At 53.6% G+C, this 21,768-nt stretch overlaps 3 protein-coding genes across 4 annotated transcripts; 1 reads left to right on the top strand and 2 right to left on the bottom strand.

The window, feature by feature from the left end:
• STK19 (serine/threonine kinase 19) lies at nucleotides 540-9,734 on the bottom strand. The gene is given in 9 exon segments (XM_005709527.3): nucleotides 540-983; nucleotides 1,179-1,326; nucleotides 1,438-1,535; nucleotides 2,720-2,859; nucleotides 3,160-3,255; nucleotides 8,685-8,821; nucleotides 8,976-9,140; nucleotides 9,143-9,451; nucleotides 9,701-9,734. Coding segments are annotated over 9 exon segments (1,173 nt in total). The 3' UTR covers nucleotides 540-937.
• DXO (decapping exoribonuclease) lies at nucleotides 9,376-11,654 on the top strand. Of its 2 annotated transcripts, none has more exons than XM_013974001.2 (7): nucleotides 9,376-9,594; nucleotides 9,785-10,186; nucleotides 10,349-10,584; nucleotides 10,671-10,890; nucleotides 11,013-11,148; nucleotides 11,281-11,375; nucleotides 11,461-11,654. In XM_013974001.2, exons 2-7 carry the CDS (start codon nucleotides 9,831-9,833, stop codon nucleotides 11,594-11,596), a joined length of 1,179 nt encoding a protein of 392 aa, XP_013829455.1. In that variant the 5' UTR covers nucleotides 9,376-9,594; nucleotides 9,785-9,830; the 3' UTR covers nucleotides 11,597-11,654. The 2 variants fall into 2 exon arrangements, with proteins under 2 accessions (XP_013829455.1, XP_005696616.2); XM_005696559.3 differs by having other exon boundaries at nucleotides 9,432-9,594; nucleotides 9,825-10,186.
• SKIV2L (Ski2 like RNA helicase) lies at nucleotides 11,707-21,767 on the bottom strand. The gene is made up of 28 exons (XM_018038700.1): nucleotides 21,666-21,767; nucleotides 21,485-21,588; nucleotides 20,641-20,750; nucleotides 20,424-20,541; nucleotides 20,217-20,331; nucleotides 20,039-20,113; nucleotides 19,699-19,752; nucleotides 19,407-19,597; nucleotides 19,114-19,242; nucleotides 18,776-18,921; nucleotides 18,252-18,398; nucleotides 18,035-18,119; nucleotides 17,736-17,842; nucleotides 17,259-17,405; nucleotides 17,087-17,183; nucleotides 16,689-16,901; nucleotides 16,500-16,610; nucleotides 14,978-15,208; nucleotides 14,478-14,615; nucleotides 14,190-14,327; nucleotides 13,950-14,054; nucleotides 13,480-13,627; nucleotides 13,272-13,398; nucleotides 12,931-13,141; nucleotides 12,668-12,778; nucleotides 12,373-12,591; nucleotides 12,053-12,193; nucleotides 11,707-11,957 (listed from the first exon to the last, which is right to left on the bottom strand). The coding sequence occupies exons 1-28, from the start codon at nucleotides 21,685-21,687 to the stop codon at nucleotides 11,757-11,759; spliced, it is 3,741 nt and encodes a 1,246-aa protein (XP_017894189.1). The 5' UTR covers nucleotides 21,688-21,767; the 3' UTR covers nucleotides 11,707-11,756.

Raw genomic sequence — 21,768 nt, 5'->3', positions numbered from 1 at the left:
CACACACACATCTGCCCAGCAGGGCCCCACGTGGCTCAGCAAATGGCTCAGACCCGTGTCTCCTCTGTTGATCCCACAAAACAAGATACTAAGAAACCTGTCTCTTACTATGTGTTCATGCATGCTCAGTTGCTTCAGTCATGTCCAACTCTGTGACACGAGGTCTGTAGCCCACCAGGCTCCTCTGTCTATGGAATTTTCCCGGGAAGAATACCGGAGTGGGTTGCCATTTCCTCCTCCAGGGGATCTTCCTGACCCAGCCTCCTGAACAGGCAGGTGGATTCTTTACCACTGAGCCACCTGGGAAACCTCTTATACTAACTGCCACAAAAACTGAACTACACTAGCTTTTTGCATGCTCTAACAAAAATTCTGTCATTTAGGAAATCAGACACATTCTTACCATCCTTCAGGGGAAACTGACCTCAGTGTCCTTTGTTCCTCTCTGATTAACATGGTAAAGCTCTGGCCCCACTTTGGCTTTACCTCTGCCCCTAAACGAGGTGCCCAGACTCACACGTCTCATGAAACAAAAGACATCCACAAAACATCAGAAGTACTTTATTTGGCAGTTTCAACCCAACATGTAGGAAGAAAAATTCTGTCCAACTTTGACAGCTTACCCAGTGACCCCTCCTTCCTACCCCAAACAGAGTAGTGGCAGCACCTTGCTGCATGAAAGATAGCAGCCACGGCCTTGGCAAGCTTTCTGGCTCCACTTCTGTGAAAGGGCAGAGAAGCACAGCCCAAACCCCTCCATGGGACGCAGCCCAGGTCAACAGCGGCAGTCACGTCTGACCCTCGGCACAGCAGCAAGCCCAGCACTCTTCCTGGCTCCCGAGCCTTCCCAAGGTGACCCTGCCTCAGCCCGGGTGGGCAGCCCTCCTGGGCCCCTCAATCCCCACCCTGGGGAGGTGTGCAATGATGAACAGAGTCCTCATGTCTCTGGCAGGCGGAGGAGGGTTCCAGAAGTGGTGGAGACACTGTGCAAGAGAAAGACAAGGCTGGAGCCGGGTTCCTGAGTTCCAGAGAACTCAGACCTTGGCTGGATATGCTCCCAGGTTCCAGAAGACAGGAGAGGGGCTGGGCTTTGCTAATGAGGAAAGCACAAGGAGGGAGGAAATCCAACCTGAGGTCATTGCTCTGTCATCTTCCAGAGGCTGGGGCGCAAGACTCACCAGTCCACCAGCTGGGCCCCAATGAGGTCGTGTACGTGGTAGGCGAGGCCAAGCCGCACCGAGGCCGGTGCCCGCCGGCCCAGGAGCTCTGAAAGGAGTAGCTCCCGGTACTTGGCCTTCCGGACCATGCTGAGGACAGCCTGGCGCCCTGGGGGAGAGGTGGCATGGGAGAGGGTAAAGGTGAATAAGGCCTGGAGGCCTGAGGAGGCACCTAAAAGTGTTCTTGAGGGGCTACGGGCCTGAGCTACAGAGAGTGTACCTTTAACAAAATATTTGATGAACCTCCCAGCTCCAGGCACTGCAAGCCACCAACTTCCAGCATCTCGGACAGTGAGCACCCCGGCTTTGACCAGCTGCCTAAGAGAGTGGAGATGAAGTGTTGACTCAGAGCTCTCTCTCCTCCCCGCCCACTAACGGTGGACATTAAGTCTCCAGAGGCCTGGGCACCTAGGCCGAGGGACTGGACGACAGGAGTCTAGCCTGGGGCAGTTCTCTGCTCAGACCATGCTGCTCAGTGCCCCATGACCTTGCCTGCCATTCTCCCACCTGACTGCCCTCCGTCCACTCTCTCTTTTCCTGTTACCTGGTGGCTCAGACAGTAAAGAATCTACCTGCAGTGCAGGAGACTCAGGTTCAGTCCTTGGGTCGGCAAGATCCCCTGGAGAAGGAAATGGCTTATTCTTGCCTGGAAAATTCCATGGATAGAGGAGCCTGGCAGGCTACAGCCATTGGGTTGCAAAGAGTCAGACATGACTGTTATTATTGCATGTTCACTAAAACTGCTCCTCCTCTCTGAAGCCCCCTTGACCACTCTCAGTCCCACCACCAGGGGAGACATACAGGCCTTTCTCTGGAGCTCCTGCCATTACCTACACATACCTCACCACGGTTGTTCGTTGTTTAGTTGCTAGGCCATGTCCAACTCCATGGCAACCTCACAGACTGCAGCCGGCCAGGCTCCTCTGTCTATGGAATTCTCCAGGCAAGAACACTAGAGTGGGTTGCCATTTCCTTCTCCAGGGGATCTTCCCAACCCAGGGACTGAACCTGCGTCTCCTGCATTGGCAGGCAATTCTTTTACCACTGAGCCACCAGGGAAGCCCTATACCTCACCGTAGCTCTTCTCAAATCTTACTGAAGTTTATCTAATGCGTTCAGGGATATCATGGGGTTACAAAGTAGGGATCCTGAGTCAGACCCACCCTCCTGAAACGATACTTCGTTTTAGCCCTTGCCTAGCTGTTGTTCTTTTGAATGTGAATGCTGATTCCCACCGGGCATTTACAGCTCCTGCCAGGCCTCTACATTTGATTAGCCACCCATATCTCCTGAATTTTAGTCCAGGGCTGTTTCGAAGGCCTCAGATAAGACAGGCCTCTCCTCCTGGGGAAGAAGCACAAACTTAGGTCATTTTATTTAAAAAAAAAAAGAGTCTGCCTTTTTAACAGGTTCCCCAAAAGAAAGAGAACAAGGCCGGATGGGACTGGAGGGAGGAGGGGAGGGGCCAGATGCCTGATTCTGTTGGTTCCCCCAGGTCTCACGTGATCTCTGGGTCCCTGAAGCCAAAGGTCTGTGTCATTTGGTCTTGCTGGAAGCTAAGGTCACCACAGGCTGGAAGCACGGAAGCCAGAAACTTCTGTACTGCGGCAGCATATGGGCGGCCATCACAAGCCTTGAGGACCTGGAACCAGAGATGAAAGACGTGGTCTGGCCCCACCTTCACCCTCTACCGACCTCTGTCCCCAGGATCACATTTCTCTTCCTATGTTTTGCCTGCTGCTCAGGGCCTTCTACCTCTCATACTTCTCCTCCTCTTCTTCCTCTCCCTCATATTAATATTTTATCAGAGCCCTGTGCCCTGTCTGTGAGATGTGAGGTGGCGGGGGGGCGGGGGGGCTGTTTCTTTTCTTTTTATTTCCACTCCCTAGTCTTCCTGCACCCCCTGCCCTGGCCCCCATGACCCACACACAGTCATACTCACTCTGGTCCTGTAGTCCTCGGTGAACATGATTCCTTGGGCATCCAAGTCGAAGCCTAGCTGGACAATCCTGATCTCCCCCTGCTCTTGCAGTGCCTTCTGCCTCCATAGACATGAGAGTGAAAAGGATATCAGGGTAAGAGGCTCTGCTATACCCTGGACACACTGGGCAGGGACATTCTGTGTCCAAGTATTGGGGAGTTCTTCTTTAAGTAAAGGAAAAACTATGGGGAATTAGGGGGATCACCAAACAGTCTTTTTCAATTAGTCTTTCACCCACCCACCTCATGAGTTATCTGTTAAACAGCTGTCAACACAGGGGGCGTCCCTGGTGGTCCAGTGGCTAAGACTCCGTGCTCCCAGTGCAAGGGACCCCGGTTCAGTCCCTGACTGGGGACCTAGATCCCACATGCCACAACTAAGAGTTTGCATACAGCAAGTTAAGAATCCTGCATTCTGCAACTAAGACTCAACATACCCAAATAAACAATAAATATTTTAAAATGTCTGCTGAATAAAAAAAAAAAAACATTAAAAAAATCATGACATATTTTCTAAGACCAATCATAGGCAGACACTAAGATAAAGCAGTGATTAATGGGCTCTGCCCTCAAGGAATTAACAGTTGAGATTTTGGGTGGGGAAGGTGGAGAGGAATATGGGATAAAATGTTTCAAACAAATAAAAATAAACCAGAACTTCTGTTTCTAGGAATATAGCAAGACCAACTCACTTGGTGAAAATCAGGTAAAATGCTGCATAAGATGTTATTTTAAAAGCTGTTTAAGCATTAAAGCGCTTATAAGATAATAAGGAACTACCAGACTAATATAGGAAAACAAAATTCAAAAGAAACAGACAATAGAAACAAACCTAAAAAGATATGTTACAGTAAACTTATCAAAAATAGACTATTTTTTTTAAGTATGCTTATAATGCTGAAATAAAAGCTAGAATGGAAAATTTCAGCAGGAAATTATAAAAACTGACATAATGGATTTGAAAGACATTCATGTATTAACAGAAATTCCAGAACTCAAAAATAAAGCAGGTGAAGTTAAGAAATCAACGGATGGATTCAGTAGATTCAGTTCAGTTCAGTCGCTCAGTCGTATTTGACTCTTTGAGACCCCATGGACTGCAGCACGCCAGGCCTCCATGTCTATCACCAATGAAGCACAAGCCGGAATCAAGATTGCTGGGAGAAATATCAATAACCTCAGATATGCAGATGATACCACCCTTATGGCAGAAAGTGAAGATTGCTAGGAGAAACATCAATAACCTCAGATATGCAGATGATACCACCCTTATGGCAGAAAGTGAAGAACTCTTGACGAAAATGAAAGAGGAGAGTGAAAAAGTTGCACTTAAAGTGCAACATTCAGAAAACTAAGATCATGGCATCCGGTCCCATCACGTCATGGCAAATAGATGAGGAAATAGTGGCAGACTTTATTTTGGGGGCCTCCAAAATCACTGCAGATGGTGACCGCAGCCATGAAATTGAAAGACACTTACTCCTTGGAAGGAAAGTTTTGACCAACCTAGATAGCATATTCAAAAGCAGAGACATTACTTTGCCTACAAAGGTTCGTCTAGTCAAGGCTATGGTTTTTCCAGTAGTCACGTATGGACGTGAGCATTGGACTGTAAAGAAAGCTGAGCGCCGATAAATTGATGCTTTTGAACTGTGGTGTTGGAGAAGACTCTTGAGAGTCCCTTGGACTGCAAGGAGATCCAACCAGTCCATCCTAACGGAGATCAGTCCTGGGTATTCATTGGAAGGATTGATGTTGAAGCTGAAACTCCAATACTTTGGCCACCTGATGCAAAGAGCTGACTCATTTGAAAAGACCCTGATGCTGGGAAAGACTGAGGGCAGGAGGAGAAGGGGACGACAGGGAATGAGAAGGTTGGATGGCATCACCGACTCAATGGACATCAGTTTGAGTAAACTCTGGGAGTCAGTACATTATGGCACAGCTAAAAAGCTACTAATCTACAAGACAGATTTAAAAAAATAATAACCAGAACATAATAAAGACAATCAAAAAGATTAAAAATGAGGACAAGAGGCTAAGAGACAAAGGATTCAGACAGAAGGCCCCATATGTGTTTAATTGGAGTCTCATAAGAAAAGAGATAATAAGCTGTGGGAAGTATCTGAAGAGACAATAACAGCCACAATCACAAAAGCACATTAATCTAACTCACATAAACCCATAGAACAGACAAAACAGCAATCAGTGAGGAAATAAAAGATTTCAATTATAACTTTAGTTACTAAGAAATTAGTAACTGAATAATACATGTTTTTTTCAATATACATACATAGAATAGTTCATAAAACTGACTGTATAGCACAAAGCATGTCTCAATAAGCTTCCAAATGACTGAAATCATATTGTGTATGATTTCTGGCCATAATAATATCATTTATGCCAGAAATCATTATCAAGGTAACTAGAAAATGTTTAGACATACATTTCTAATCAACCCAGTAAGTCAAAGAAAAAAAATCACAAAGGAAATTAGAAGATATTTTGAAATAAATAATAATGGAAATATATAGCCAAACTTGACAGATGGTTGACCGAGGGTTTCCCTGGTGGCTCAGATGGGAAAGCGTCTGCCTGTAGTGCGGGAGCCCCGGGTCTGATCCCTGGGTTGGGAAGATCCCCTGGAGAAGGCAACAGCACCCCACTCCAGTACACTTGCCTGGGAAATCCCAGGAACAGAGGAGCCTGGTGAGCTGCAGTCCATGGGGTCACTAAGAGTCAGACACGACTGAGCAACTTCACTTTCACTTTGACAGATGATATATATAGGGGGAGACTACAGCCTGACATGCCTCTATTAGAAAAGAATAGAGGATGAAAATCAATGGAGAGAAAACAGTAAAATAAGCATAGCAGTAGAGAGGAAACATGAGTGAAATGGAAAACATGCATGCAAGAAAGAGCAACAAAGCTAAAAGTTAATTCTTTGAAAGACTACTAAAATTGATAAACCTTAGTGAGACTGACCAAGACAGGAAGGCGGAAAGAGAAACCTAGAAAAAGCACAGATAACCAATATAAAGAACAACAACAAAAAATAAAAGATCATCACTATAGATTCTACAGAAAATAAAGTGAAATTACAAACTTTGTCAATAAATATGAAATTTTAGATGAAATTGACAAATTCTTAATACAATTTCTTCCACTAGAATGGACAAAGTGGGATATATTCACAAAATAGAAATCTATGAAAATGAATTTTAAACCGTGTGTGTGCCTATGTGTGTGCGCACACATGCACACGCATTCTCAGTCACTCAGTCATGTCCAACTCTTCGGAACCCTGTGGACTGTAGCCCACCAGGCTCCTCTGTCCATGGAATTTTCCAGGCAAGAATACTGGAGTAGGTTGCCATTTCCTACTCCAGTAGATCTTCCGAATCCAGGGATCCAACCAGCGTCTCTTGGGTCTCCTGCATTGGCAGGAGATTCCTTACCACTGGGCCACCTGGGAAGCCCCCATGAATCTCAAAAATCATCATCTAATGAAACAAGATGTAAGTAAATACATATGGTATGATTTTATTTACATCAAAGTGAAAAGTAGGTAACTAAGCTATGTTGTTTATGGATAAACACATAGATGATATAAAGAAAACTAAGGGAACAATTATCAAACCAGTCAGGTATGTTGCTTCCCAGGGACATAAGGCATTTTGGCTGTATGTGGGCTGCTGGCTATGTTCTGCAGTCGACTTGGGTGATGGTTGAGTCGGGTATTTGCTTTATAAACAATCTTTAAATTACATGTGTTTATATTTTCTTTTGTGCAATTTTTAAAGTTTTTCTAAAATTTAGGCTAACACCAGTAGGTTAAAAACAACAAATACTCTATAAGGAGTGGTTCTGACTTGCTTCCTTAAGAGACTGGAGCTAGTCTCCATCTTCCTTTTCTTCCCTTTTTTCTTCCTCACAGGTTGCCAATTGCAAAATCCAATTGACTATTATTTTACTTGACCACATCACAGACCACTCTCTTGAATCATAGGTTTTAACACTGCCAACTAGTCCACCCTCTTGAAAATTGCTACTTTCTCAATATACCTCTTCCTGGGTTCCTCTCAACTCTGTCAATTCTTTTAACAGCTTTTTCACAGACACCTCCTTTTCCTCCCCCACCCCCACCATATCAGTGGATCTCAATTTTTTTTTTGGCCATACCTCAAGTTATGCAGGATCTTAGTTATCCGACCAGGGATTTAACCTGTGCTCCCCACCACAGCAGTGGAAATGTCTTAACCACTGGACTCCCAGGAAGTCCTTGAACTTCAAATTTTAGCACACATTATGAATCACCTGAAGTAGCTTTAAAATGTAGATTTCCAGTTCCTACTCCAAGAAAGCTTAATTCATTCTCACTGAGAGATTCCCAGAACCTGCAGTTTTGAATAAGCAGTCCAGGTAGTCTAGCGGAACTCAGGACATACTTTGAGAAACACGGCCTTAAATGTTGGTATCTCCTAGCACTGGGGATTTGGCTCTATTATCCATCACTGCAAACCTGGGGTCCTTAACCTTTGGCCTCAGGGGATCTGTGAAACAACCCCCTTCCTCCTCAAATTGTACATACACTATATATACATATATACATATATAGTAGCATATATGCATTTTTTTCTGGAGAGCCATGGCTTTCATTATCTTCTAAAGTTTGTAAAAAGGTTAAAAACCGCTCCTCTCCTCCCTCTTGCTACCAATTTCACCCACATCCACAGACAACCACTACTCACATCTCGATGGCTTCCCATGCTCTATCAGTGGCCCAGAATTTTCTCCAAACCCTCATCCAACTGGCTGCTGCACATTTGCCTCCGGATGCTCCACAAACACCTCCAACTCAACTCGTACAAAATAAACACATCATCTGCCCCCAACCACTCAATGTTCTCCTACTCTATTCACCCCACCAACCACTCAGTCGTCCAGAAAATCGAAGAGCTATCCTGAAGTCCTTCCTCTTTCCCTTTCCAATCCCTCATCCATCCTCTCCCTCCTTACTACATTGCCCTAATTTAGGCCTTCACCAGTTCTCAGCTGCAGTATCTTCCTAATTGATCTCCCCACCTCATGACACTGCCTCCAATCCGTGCAACACACCACTCCCTCTCTTGTTTTAACATTCTCTACCAGCTCATTGCCTTCTTTATAAAATGGAAACGACGCTGGTGTACAAGGCCTGCCCTAATCTGACGTCTGCCTGCATTCCCATCTCGAACCACGCCCGGTGACTCAGCTTCCCCAAAAGCTTCGCTCTCCCACCTTCATCATTTGCAATGCTATCCCCTGAGGGTCTGTAGCATTCTCCTCGGCACCACAGTGCCTGGCACAATGCCCGGCCCAGAAAGACCCAGCGCTTGCTGAATGGCTGAACAGCTGGTGGACTGAGTGAGTTATGGGGAGAACCTCGGAAGTGCCCACGAAGCACGAAAGCGCCTTCCCGTTGGTCGCTCTGACGCTCCTCACCAGCTGCCGGTCAGCCACGGTTCGGTCCGGTACGAGGCTGTACACCTGGCTCCTCAGCGCGATGGGGGGTAGCGCATCCTCAAACAGGACTCGCGGGAACAGCCGCACTATCTCTGCGACTGCCTCTCGCGCAGATCCTGGGCGGAGACACCGAGTCACTGCGACGTGAACTGAGGCGGGGGAAGCGGGGGTACCACACTGGGGCGCTGTTGTCTCAACATACAGGGTTACCAGAGGCGAGGCTGCCGCCAGCTGGGGTCTTTAGCCTCGCCCCGGGGTTGCCATGGTTACCTGACTCGCATCGCAAAGGATCTGCCTCTACATCCCCTAGTTCCCGCCGCCTCTTTAACCCAAAGGTCTCCGGGACCAGGCGATGCCTCTTCCGGCTCATATCCCGGGATCCGTTCGCGGCGGGGAAGAGATAGAAAGCTGTTGAGAGAAGAGACCACGAAAATAGTCTTCCGGCACAGAGCAGTGACGTACGGGCTCCCTGGGCGTCCCTCCTCGGAAACCAATCAGCCCCATCTTCGTAGGCTGAAGTGCTGACGACAGAGGCACCGACTTGTCATCCCTGCGCCCCTCGCTGGGAGGGGCGGTGCCAATGCCAACACCAGCGCCATTCTCATTGGCCGAGGTCCCACGTCCGCTGCTGATTGGCTTCCTCAGAGAACGTTCACGTCCGGGGACGCCTGGGCGCTGCGGAGGGGCGCGGGTGGCCACGCTGGGATCTCCGTCCCGGTGTAAATAGCACAGCCCCCTCCCGCCACCTAGGAGTTAGGCCGCCTCTGTCGCTGAATGATTGCATCACCGAGAGCGGAGAAAACTGCCCTCGCATCCCTTTGACGTATGATGTACTTGCCGTGACATCACAGCCCTGAGAAGGTGGAAGTCGAGGTTGGCAGGATTTGAGGTAACCAGATCCTTGACCTGAGCCCAACCATCCTTCCTAACCACTCTGGGTTTAGAGCTACTGGGGTTGGGGGTATATAGGTCAAGGGAAAAGGTAGCATGCGCACCTGGTGGGGTTGTTTGAGGACACGGAGCTTGCATGTTTCAAGGCCAGACTCGCTTAGTCCTGACTCGAAGTCCCTCTTCTCCAGCCCTTCTTTTTAAAAGGGGAACTTCCTTGTCCCCTCGCAGGACCTCATGGAGTCCAGAGGGACCAAGAGAGAAGCTGGAGAGATAGAGGTCGCTGAGCCTGGGAACAAGCTCCCCCGCCCAGCACCCTCCCTGCCCACGGACCCTGCCCTCTACTCTGGGCCCTTTCCTTACTACCGGCGCCCTTCCGAATTGGGCTGCTTCTCCCTGGATGCACAGCGCCAGTACCATGGAGATGCTCGCGCTTTGCGGTACTACAGCCCACCTCCCACCAATGGTCAAAGCCCCAACTTTGACCTCAGAGACGGATACCCTGATCGATACCAGCCGCGGGACGAAGAGGTCCAAGAGAGGTTGGACCACCTGCTACGCTGGCTCCTGGCGCACCGAGGCCAGCTAGAGGGGTGAGCAAACCATAACACACAGTAGCCCTAGAGACCTGCACTCACCCTCTAAAATTGGGAGAGCCAAAGCTGGAGTAAGTCCTTACCTTACCCTATTCTTTGGAGAAGCCGTCTGCACTATTGCAAGTGTCAGACCTTCAGCCCCTAACTCCTCCTCCTCAGGGGTCCAGGCTGGCTGGCAGGGGCCATAGTGACGTGGCGGGGGCACCTGACAAAACTGCTGACGACACCATATGAGCGGCAGGAAGGCTGGCAGCTGGCAGCCTCCCGCTTCCAGGGGACGCTGTACTTGAGTGAGGTAGAGACGCCAGCTGCTCGGGTTCAGAGGCTCACCCGGCCACCGCTGCTCCGGGAGCTTATGTACATGGGGTACAAATTTGAGCAGTACATGTGTGCAGGTGAGAGTTGCCCTGATTCTGCCCCCTCCCCTATCCCCAGAGATTGAGAGCCCCCAGCCCTTGCTGCTGTTTCTCTCCTTGTGCAGACAAACCCGGAGTCTCCCCAGATCCCTCTGGGGAGGTTAACACCAACGTGGCCTTCTGCTCTGTGCTACGCAGCCGCCTGGGAAACCACCCTCTTCTCTTTTCCGGGGAGGTGGACTGCACAAACCCCCAGGTCCCATCCACACAGCCTCCCACCTGCTATGTAGAGCTCAAGACCTCCAAGGAGATGCACAGCCCTGGCCAATGGAAGAGCTTCTACAGGTTCAGGACAGGGGTGGACAGGATGAGAACCTTGGATGAAAAGCTTGGAAAAGAGACTTGGGGAAGGAGGAGGCTGGAGGGTGGAGGAGGGGTCCCACTGACCCCCTTGCCTTTCCTGACAGACACAAGCTCCTGAAATGGTGGGCTCAGTCGTTCCTGCCAGGCGTCCCAAATGTTGTCGCTGGCTTCCGTAACCCGGAGGGTTTTGTCTGTTCCCTGAAGACCTTTCGTACCATGGAGATGTTTGAATATGTCAGGGTAAGGCAATGAGTTCCCACCTGCATCCCCCTGCACCAACACCACAGGTCCATTGTCCAGGGACCTGCAGCCCACCTTCCCCTTCTCCCACCCTCACCGCCGGCCTTCTGCCTCCTCCTGGGCTTTCTCCAGAATGACCGTGACAGCTGGAACCCCTCCGTGTGCATGAACTTCTGCGCTGCCTTCCTTAGTTTCGCCCAGAACACAGTGGTTGAGGATGACCCCAGGTGAGGCATTCAGCTCTGCCCCTCCCCACTGGGGCCCAGAAACTCAGCCTCCAGCCCTCATTTCAGGACTCTATCTGCCCCCCAGGCTCGTCTACCTCTTCTCCTGGGAGCCTGGCGGCCCTGTCACAGTGTCTGAACACCGAGATGCACCCCACGCCTTCCTGCCTCCATGGTACGTGGAAGCTGTGACCCAGGACCTCCCGTCACCACCCAAGGATTGATGCTTCACAGGGGCTGGTCCTATTTCTGTGTGCACAGATAAAGTCGTATTTCCAGGTGGCTCTCCCTGCTGTGTCTTTGGAGCTGAGTCATCCCTGCCCAACACTTCAGGTTCACACAGGGGCTTTGCAGTTTTATTGTTACATTGTAGCCAGGGGCCAGTCACTGGGTGTAGAGACTGGCAGCAAAGACGATATCCCTTCGTAACAGGGTGGCTGCCGTCTCCATCTTGGCACCTAGCACAGGTTCGCCCACCAGGCGGGCCGCCCCCCGAAGCGAGCGACACATCTCGGCCAGGCGTTGGATGCAGCGGACCACCAGGCCCTCAGGAGTCCCTGAGAGCCCTGCCAACTCAGAGAAGGGCTGTGGGGGAAGCGGGGTGGGGAATGAATACGGTGGGCCGGGACAGCCTCTCCCCAGCTGGCTGTCCACAAAGGCCCCAAACCCCAGCTACTCACCATGCCCCGGGCCCACTCGTACACAACCTCAACCAGCCCAAAATTCAGCTCCCCGACAAATTCCTCCACGGTCTGGTTCAAACCACAGGCCGCCTGGACCTCACCAATCCGCTTGGCCACAGTCCGGACCCGTTCCACCCCCTGCAGATGGAGAGGAAAGGTTCTAAGCCCTGCCTGCCTGCTCCAAGAAGGAGGCCGGGATGAAAGGAGAAACCACTCCAGCTCTTAGGGACACTCGGAGGGCACCTGGGGAACATGTAGGGACGTACTGGGAATGCCATGGCCAAGGAAGGGAGGGGTCCTGGCCGTCATCCCCATACCTGTTTGAGGGTGCTGGGGAGCTGATCGCCAGGGTCCCCGGGGCTCTGGCAGACCAGGCCGGAGAGCAGGGCAGCGATCTCCTCAGGCCGCAGGGTGCTCAGTGCATTGTCGAACATGAGCTCGGTGAGGAGCAGCTCATGGCTGCTCATGGCACAAGCTACCCGCCCGGCCAGCTTCACTGTGCCTGCCTCATCCACATACCCCAGAGTTCGGAGCACCTGCAAGGATGGCGGGTGTTGGGAGCCGGCAGAAGGCTTCCCCGCCAGCCCCCCAGCCCAGCCCTGCCCCCCCCACCTCTACTCGCTGGTGGTACTCGGGGAGCAGCAGCAACGACTGGTCCGACAGCAGGAAGCGCAGCCGCTCCATCTCCTTCTGGATCTGCATCCGCTCCCGCAGCTTTAGGTACTGCGAGGAGCCAAGGGCAAGGGCTTGTGAGCCTCCTCCCTGACCTCAGCAGGGGAGCTGAGGACCAAGGCTGGGACGCGGGCGGCCAGTCTGCAGGGGATGAGAGGGAAAGCCGTCCCTCCCAACTGGGAAGCTCACATCCAGGGACCAACCTGGGCAGGGAAACGGGGACTGTGCACACACTGAGCCCCCCGGATCAGCTCCTCCAGCTTCCGGGCCCGGAGGCCCCCCTCGACCACAGACACATCCTTGAGTTGCAGGTCATTGACAGGGTCCAGGGTGGGGGGTCCCGTGGGGTGCGCCTGAGCCAGTCGTAGCAGTTCCTGGACAGCAGTGGTCACGGCCGCAGAGGGCGGATCCTTCCTGAGGACGGAGCTGGGCTTAGACCTGGGGCAGGGGCTTCTCTTCCTGTGGAACCCCCCTAGGACTAAGGGAGCCTCCCTGACCACACCTCCCCACCAACCCCACATGGTCCCTCCCCAGCATCTCTGACTTGAACTTTGGTTGCTGCCGCTTGCTGAAGTCCTCCAAGATCTTGTCCCCATTCAGCCGGAGCACCTTGGTGGTGATGGCGGCCACGTCTCCTGGCTGGAGCTTGGCCACAGTGTGGTCACAGGGCCCTGAGAAGAGGGGAGAGCAGGGTCAGACCGGGCACCTCAGCCGTGCTGTTGGCAAGAGCCCGGGCACCCGTCCACTCTCACCTTCAGGCAGGAACAGCTTGAATCCCACGAGGTCGTCTGGGTAGGGCACGTCTGGGGAGGCTGGCCCCCTCTCCCGCGGGTCCTCAGACACGGGCTTGTCACACAAGACCAGGGCTGTGAATACTCTGCTGGTGGAGTTCGAAGAGACCTAGAGGACGTGGGGAGGCCAGGACGGGGCAGTGTGAGGAGTGGACATCCGAGAAGAGACCAGATGCCCCAGTTCAGGCAGGGAGCGTGGGGCGGCCATGCAGACTGGTAGCCAAGTCAAGCAACTGGAGCAGACTTCGGGGGCAGGGCTCGGGGGGAGGACAAGGAGACGAGCATGAAGTGCTGGGGATGGGAGGAAAGGAGGGCTCGAGGGAAAAATGAGAGCACTGCTGAGGACAACTGGCTCCTCGCCAAGTGGGGAAGATGGAGACGGGGCTGGCTGCTCCCTCCGGCCTTGGAGTCCAGATTCCCACCGCCCTCACCTGAAGGATCACACCCAGTGCGTTGTGATGCTCCTGATTCTTCACAACCACCACCCTTCCCGCTGAGAGAGACTTCAGCCCATTCACAGACTCTATGATGCGGTGCTAAGGAGCAGGGACGAGAAGAAAGGGGATAAGAAGTGTCACAGAGATGCTGGGACAAGGTTCAGGTGTACCCAGGCCGTCCCAGTCTCTTCCTCCCCGTGCATCACCCCGCCCCCAACACTCACAGGCGCTCACCTGGATCTGGCTCCGGGTCTCAGTCAGTTCCTCCCCCCAGCTGTAATACTCAGGCAGGTCGATGAGCTGGCCAGTCACCTCGGGCTCTTCCAAAGCCCCCAGCTTCTTGGTCAGTTCAGCCAGAGCCTGTTCATGGGCCTGGGAGAAGCCAGGGTGGGTGTGAACCCAGAGTCTCCGCGCCAGCTCTCTCCACTTTCACCCATTGACTTCCAGAGGCCCGCCTGGTCCTAGCCTGGCTTCCCTTGTCCCATATCCTGCAGGGCAACCTGGGCACACCCACCTCCTCACCTTGCTGTCCTTGCGAGATGGAAACTCTGAGAAGCTCCTCTTCATCATGTCTTCCACCCTGAGAGCATCCACCCGCAGCAGGTTGAGGATCATGGTGTACGTGAGGCGGAACTGGGACTGCAGCTGAGATGGCTTCCCCTGGGCCAGGCCAGAGATGCCAGTGAGACTCGGGGCTTGGGGGGAGACCCACTGCCCGGCTGCTCTGCTCCAAGCAGCTGTAGTCCCAGCCCCGCAACCTCGGGGCCCTAGACAAACTGCCTGCTCACCTCTGCAAAGCAAGGGAGCAAGACTAAATAAACAGACTCTCCAAGGTCCCACCTAGCTCCATATTCACAGTGAAAAGACAAGAGAAGACGAGATCCACCCTCATCCTCAGATTGGCTCGCTACTCCCGTGGCTGCTCCCAGACCAAAGGAAAGGAGAGAGAGAGAAGAGGGGAGGAGAGTGGACACCGAGGATGCAGAGGGGCCCAGAGCTGGCCTCGAGGTGCCCCGGCTCACCATCATCATGCGGTGCAGGTCCGCCATCTCGGGCACGCGGCCCTTGCAGAGCAGGATGACCGTGCCTGTGGGGTCCAGGCCCCTCCGGCCCGCCCGGCCCGCCATCTGCACATACTCCCCAGGGAGTAGGTCCCGGAAGGTGGAGCCATCGTGCTTTCGCATGGAGTCAAATACCACCGTCCGGGCCGGCATATTTACACCCATGGCGAAGGTCTCCGTGGCAAACAAGACCTGGGATGGGGAGGGGAAGAGAGGATCAGCTAAGGGACTAAACACAGCTGTGGCCCAGCCCTGGCCAAGCCCACCCCACTTCGTAGTCAAGGCTAAGGCACTAGACATAGTCCCAGATGGTTAACACACGAGACCTCATCTGACTCTCAAGGCAAATCTACAGAGTAGATACTGTTGTTTTATTTATTTAGGTACCTATTTCTTTCCTTTCACCCCCACAGCCTACTCCCGTCTCCCTTCTGTCAATCTTTAATGTGTATCTTTTCATGTGAATGTGTTTTATAAAATGTGTTGGGTGTGTAATACAATTTGAAGGAAAGGCGACACGTATCTCCTGTTTTCTTTTCTTCCATGTAGTATTTTCAACATCCATCCGTGTTCCTGTGATTATATCTAATCCGTTGCTTCCAGCCTGCCACAGAACACCTTGCGGGGTGCGTGGCATACAGCTGCCTACCTGCTCTCCCAGGGAAGGGCCCTGGTGCCACCCACACCCTGCCACAAGACAGCAGCCCACAGAGGAAGAGCAGATGTGTTCCCTCATCGACCAGGGTGAGAATTTCATTGTGATTTGCACCCAGGAGCGGGATTTAGGGACAAAGAGTAGGCATAGACTTGTCTTTGCCTCAAGAGCTCCAGGTACACTTCAGACTGGCCACACCTGTGCAAGGGTTCCTGTAATCCTGTAATCTCCTACGTCTCGGGCAACACTTGGCATTGCCTACTTTCCTGAATTTTACCAGTTTTAATTACTGTAAAATCCTGTCAAGTCCTATCTTGCATTTCAGTTTGCATTTTCCTGATTACTAATGGCCTCCGTGAGTTTGCTAGCTTTTTAGTTTTCTCTTCTGAATACTGCCTGCTCATACCTTGTGTGCATGTGTGCTAAGTCACTTCAGTCATGTCCAACGATAGCCCGCCAGGTTCCTCAGTCCATGGGATTCTCCGGGTAAGAATACTGGAGTGGGTTGCCATGCCCTCCTCCAAGGTATCTTCCCAACCCAGGGCTCAAACCTGTGTCTCCTGTGGCTCCTGCACCGCACACGGATTCTTTACCGCTGAGCCACTGGGAAAGCCCCCATTCATACTTTATGTAACTCCATTTCAAAATGTGAAACTTACAGTTCAGGGAGGTTAAGTAATTTGCCCAGGGTCACATAGCGAGTTAACAGTGGGCAGCCTGGATCCAGAGCCCAAGTTCTCAGCCGCTGCACTGTGCTGCCCACTGCCCCCGCCCCCGCGAGCAGGTGACGAATGCTTTGGGGAGTCCCTCTCCCACCAGCACAAGCACCTTGACCAGGCCGCGGCTGAAGAGCATCTCCACAATCTCCTTGAGGATGGGCAGGATGCCACTGTGATGCACACCCAGGCCGCGGTGCAAGAGCTCTGACATGTGCAGAACCTGTGGGGGCCGAGGCCCAGGGTCAGGGATGGGGCGGTGAACACCCGATCCCCACCGTCTCCAAGCCCCCCTCCCCACCTGGGGCAGCTGGCGGTCAGAGCCGCGGAGACGGGCAAGGCAGCGCTGCAGGAAGAGGTGAATCTCACTCTTCTCTGAACTCGTTGTCAGGTCGAGGGAGGTGAGGCCCGAGGCCTGCTCGTCACAGCGGCCCCGGGAGAAGGTGAACACCACCACTGGCAGCTGTGCACGGGTGCGGAGGGAGGCCAGGAGGGACAGGTACACACCGCGGTCCTGAGGAAGCAGGGAGAAGTGAGTGGAGATGGAGTCCCTGAACCAGTGGGGGCCAAAGTGGGGGGATGTGAAGCAGAGTCAAATTGGGCAGTGCTCGAAACTCCACTCCAAACCCTGGGAGGACGAGGGAAGAAAAGACTCAGGAGAAAGAAGGGGTGGCAGGAACAAAGCCGGCCAGTTCTCACCTGGGCAGGCCCCCCCTGATGCGTGGGCTGCTTGGCCCCAAACGTCTGGGCATGCTTGCTCATCCGCTCCTTCTTGGCCTCCACAGCCGCATAGTACCTGGAGCAGGGCAGGGCGGCCATCAGTCACCCCCAGTTGGGCCCAGCCCTGTCTCTCCCCATATCCCAGGCTTACCCCTTTGTGTGGAAGGCGCCGCGGGAGTCCAGCAACAGGAAGAGCTCCCCCTGGGTCTTGGTGCTGTTCCCTGTGAAGAGATAGTGCTCCAGGGGCACTGGGCGCGCGACGGTGCTGATCACATAGATCTGGCGACGCTTCAGCCGCCTGAGCAGGGGGAGATGACAGAAGGTCAGGGCTGGGAGCGCGGGAAGGAGCCTACGTGCCCGCTGTCTTCCCCGCCCTGGCCTTGCCCTGGTTTTGTGGGAGCCGGACTGGAAGGCTGTCCCCGTCACCCCGTCTCTCAACACGCAAAGTGATCTCGGCCCAGGTGGGATTCCACAACCTCCCAGGCTGGACATGTTCCCCAGCCGCACCCCTTTCTCCTCCCCACCCCCAAGGCCTGACCACTCCCTCGCTGGGACAGTCTACACCCCCACCCCAACTGAGGAATGCTACAGCCCCCTTCACTCAAGCACCCCGGGACACATGTCTTACCCAATCCAGTCAGCAAACTCAAGGGCGTTGGGGACAGTAGCACTCAGAAGAATGATGGACACGTGGTCAGGCAGCATGATGAGAACCTCCTCCCACACGACCCCGCGCTGCACACAGGAAGGGAGGACAAGTCGCCAGCAGCTCGGAAGGGGCTGCCCTTCTGCCCAGGGAAGTGGCACGAGGTTCCATAAGAAGGGACAAAGAAGGCAGTGAAGTTCCCAGGGCGTGTGGAGCAGCGGAGCTGCTGAACCTACCCCACAGGAGAGGACTGCCAGGACCTGGGGACCCTGTCCCCTTACCTCAGCGTCGTTGATATAGTGAACCTCATCAAAGATGACCCACTCCAGGTCCCGGATGACGTCCGAGCCACTGTACAGCATGGAGCTGGAGGAGAAAGGCCCCAGGCTGACTCCCCAGCGGCTCCTGTCTCCACTCTTACCTCAGCCAGAGTGCTCTCCAAAGCAGCCTCACTTCCCTGACCAAAAACCCGCCCCATGCTGAATGCCCGCCTCTCACCGAAGGATCTCTGTTGTCATAATGAGGCACGAGGCTTCCGGGTGCAGCTGCACGTCCCCGGTGAGCAGCCCCACGTCCCCAAACGTGTTTCGGAAGTCCCGGAACTTCTGGTTGCTCAGAGCCTTGATGGGCGAGGTATAGATGGTGCTGGGAGGAGGGCACGAAGTCAGCCGGGCCCTCCACACAGGCTCCTTGTCAGCACCCCCTCTCCCACCCTGACCCTTGCCAGCAGCACGCTGCAGAGCTCAGGTGCCTCCCGCACCCCCGCTTCTTCACCCAAACTCCCCTCACATTCCCCTTCACGGAATTACTCTGGAAAAATCCCGTTCCCCAACCCCTTCCCCAATGAATGCCGCTCATTTTTCTCTCCCTACATCTTCTTGTTTCCCTCTGAAACCCTGCCTCGGTTTCTCCCCGAACCTCTCATTGAAAGGATGAGGCAGGGAGGTGGAGAAGAGAAGAGACACAGAAAGGTCGCAGGAGAGAACCGGGCTGGGGAGGAGAGGCTGGGGAGGGGCCTGTACCGCGTCATGTGTTTCTGGGCAAGCGCGATGGCGTATTCAGCCACAACCGTCTTCCCCGCGGATGTGTGAGCCGCGACAAAGACGGAGTCGTGCCGCTCCAAGTGCAGGATGGCCTGTTTCTGAAACACATCTGGCTCAAACGCCCACTGTGGGAGAGAGAAACAGATGGGGGTGCAGAAGGCACAGGGGTCTTCCTGCCTCCACCTCATGGGGCCTCCAGGGCAGGGGAAGACGGCCAAGACCTCTGTCCACTGAAGGCACCTGGCCTCCGGTGGGGAGAGGAGACAAGGGAGTGGGCTGGAGGAGGTGAGGGAGACCTGAGGCCTGGGCCACGCTACCTTGAAGGCTGGCTGGGGAATGAGGCGGTAGAAATCACCAACAGGGGAGGTGACATCCACAGGAACGGCCCACTGCTCCTGAGGTGGGGGCTTGGGAGGTTCTGGGGGGGCTACAGCTGTGGCCGCTTCCTGAAGGAGAGGGGTGTAGGCATGATAAACATACAGCCAGAAAGCTCTCTGTTACCACCCCTCCCAGAAGATGCTCCAGTCTTCCCCGGGGAACCAACCAGGCCAGCCCACCCTGTCTGGAACAAGGCCCTTCTTTCCTGCCTCAACCGCCCAGAACCACCAACCTTCAACACTAGGTCCTCCAAGCTGCTTGCTCGGGCCAGAGGAACACTGCCAGAAGAGGCTGAAACAGTGTCCTGTCTGGGACCGCCAGGCTGTCCCACTGCCTCACTCTCATCCTCGTCGCCCCCACCCAAATCCAAGGGCTCCAGCAGACGGCTGAGGCTGAGCAACCCGGCAGCTGGAGCTGGGTGATCTAGCAGCAAGGCAAAAATGGAGACCTTGTCATGTCCACCTCTGTTCTGAAGAAGAAGGGCACCGTTTCCCCTACGGCTCCATCTCAAAACTAAAACTCACCCTTTGGTGCGAAGTCCACACCTTTCTTGAAGCCAGGTGGAACACTAAGGAGGTCTGGAGGATGGGGACAGAGAGAATCAGGGCTCTTGCACACCGCCGTACAAGTCATACATTACATTAACCTGCAGGATGTTGTTCACAGCGTACACGCTGTAGTTGTAGTTTTGTGACAGTCTTCCAACAGATGACAGTAAAGGTTGTTACGGAAGAGATACCTTTTCCTAATTTGCTCAAGGGAACGGAAGAGCTAGCAAGGACCCAGTGACAGGACTTGGCCCCTCTTCCTCAGGCCCCAGGCGCAGAGCCCTACCTCCCACGGTCCCTCCTGGCACCATCTCACCTTTCTCAAAGTCTATCTCCTCCTCAGCCTCCTCCCGAGTGCTCAGATCTGTTATAGTGGGCTCATCCATTCCACCTGGGGAGAGGTTGGACAAATAGGATTCATGGGGTGGCAGTGACATGAGAGAGGTGGAGACTAAGGGCTCCCTCCCCTCCCATCCCATTTCCACAAGCATCACCTGGCCAGAAAGGGTACTGGGTTGGATTCCCCCACAGGGACTGGGAGATGGGTGCTGGTGGCCGGCGAAGAGACAAGGAGGTTGTGGACGACAGGTTTGTATTCTCTAGCAGGACCTGAGGCAAGAGAACAGAGCGCCAGTGAGGCTGAGCTTGCCTCTGACCCCACCTTCTCCTAACTCTGCTTCTGGTGACCCACGACCACTTACCTCCTTGTACCCTAGTATCTGGCCTGTGGTTGGGTGTCTTTGGGCCTGTAGGTCGGAGGGGACTGGGGCCCCCAGTGTGGCCAGGAGAGACCAGGGATCCATCTTCCTCTGCCATTTCCTGGACAGAAGCAAAGCAACGTTCAGCTCTTCTTTCTCCTCTGTCCCAGCTTCCTTCAGGGACCCACCTGCCAAGCCCAGGCCCTTCTAGACCCCTCACCGGGCTGAGTGCTCCACACCATGCAGAGGCAGCCAGGTGGGAGATGACAAGAACAACTGCTCTGCTTCCTGCTGCAGATCTGGGGCACAGGGAGGGAGGCCGTGGGGAAGCTGGAACAAAGGCACGAGGTAAGGGAAGAGAGTAAGACACAAAAGAGAAGGTGACGCAACTTGTATTTAGATCAGATATGATAGACGTCCCAGACTAGGACAATCAGGCTGAAGCACTATTTTCCAAAGGCTGTTCTGTTTTACAGAACAAACGGTCTGCAACCAAATTACCTAGGGTTCTGATTAACAATACAGATTTTGGATTTCTGAATCTATGGACCTAAGAACTAGGATTTTTCAAAAGCTCCCCCATCAACTGTGTGTGTGTGTGTGTGTGTGCGCGTGCGCGCACTCAGTTGTGTTCGAACCCACGGATTATGGCCCGCCAGGCTCCTCTGTCCGTGAGATTTTCCACTAATCATCAGGCACACTGATATTCGAGAATTTCTAGTTTTAGGAAAACGGGGTCCCAGGCCTAAGGATGAAGAGCCAGGCTAGCATCTCAGTCACCAAGAGCCCTGGTGCTTGGAGACAGAACAGGACTCCAGGGAGAAAACAGCAGTTTGAAAGAGCAGTTCTCAGAACTAAAGTTTCCCCGGGGTTCCCTGCTCTATCGTCTTATGGGCTCTGACCCACTGCAGGTCCATTGGGTTGGAGTCTGTCCAGCACCAGTCTAGGCTCGGATGACAAGTATCCAGAGACAGGACAGCCGAGTCAGCTTACATCCTACTGGGAGGAGGGTGAAGGAGGTTTCAAGCTCAACAGGGTCAAGGTTAGGGTGAATCAGCACTCACGGTGCTCTCAGGAGCCCCAGGCACATTCAGCAACTCCCAGCGCCCCGTGCATCCCAGCTCTACGGCCCGAAGGGGCAGGTCCAGGGGATCTGGGGGAGGTAGCACTACGGAGGAAAGGTCACAGGTCAGGAGTTAAGGGTCATTCGCTGTCTCCTCCGTCTTTCCACCCCCTCCCCCTCACCGAGTCGCTCCGTCTCCATCATCCTGGAGCCACGGCAGCAGCCGGGCAGCCGGGAAACGTAAGGAGGAGCCGGAACCGGCGGAAGTAGAAGCGACTTCCGGCA

Source organism: Capra hircus, chromosome 23 (genome assembly GCF_001704415.2).
Source record: "Capra hircus breed San Clemente chromosome 23, ASM170441v1, whole genome shotgun sequence".
In the NCBI taxonomy this organism is placed as follows: domain Eukaryota; kingdom Metazoa; phylum Chordata; class Mammalia; order Artiodactyla; family Bovidae; genus Capra; species Capra hircus.
The sequence above is the reverse complement of the archived record's forward strand: the minus strand, read 5'-3'. Positions and strand labels throughout refer to the sequence as shown.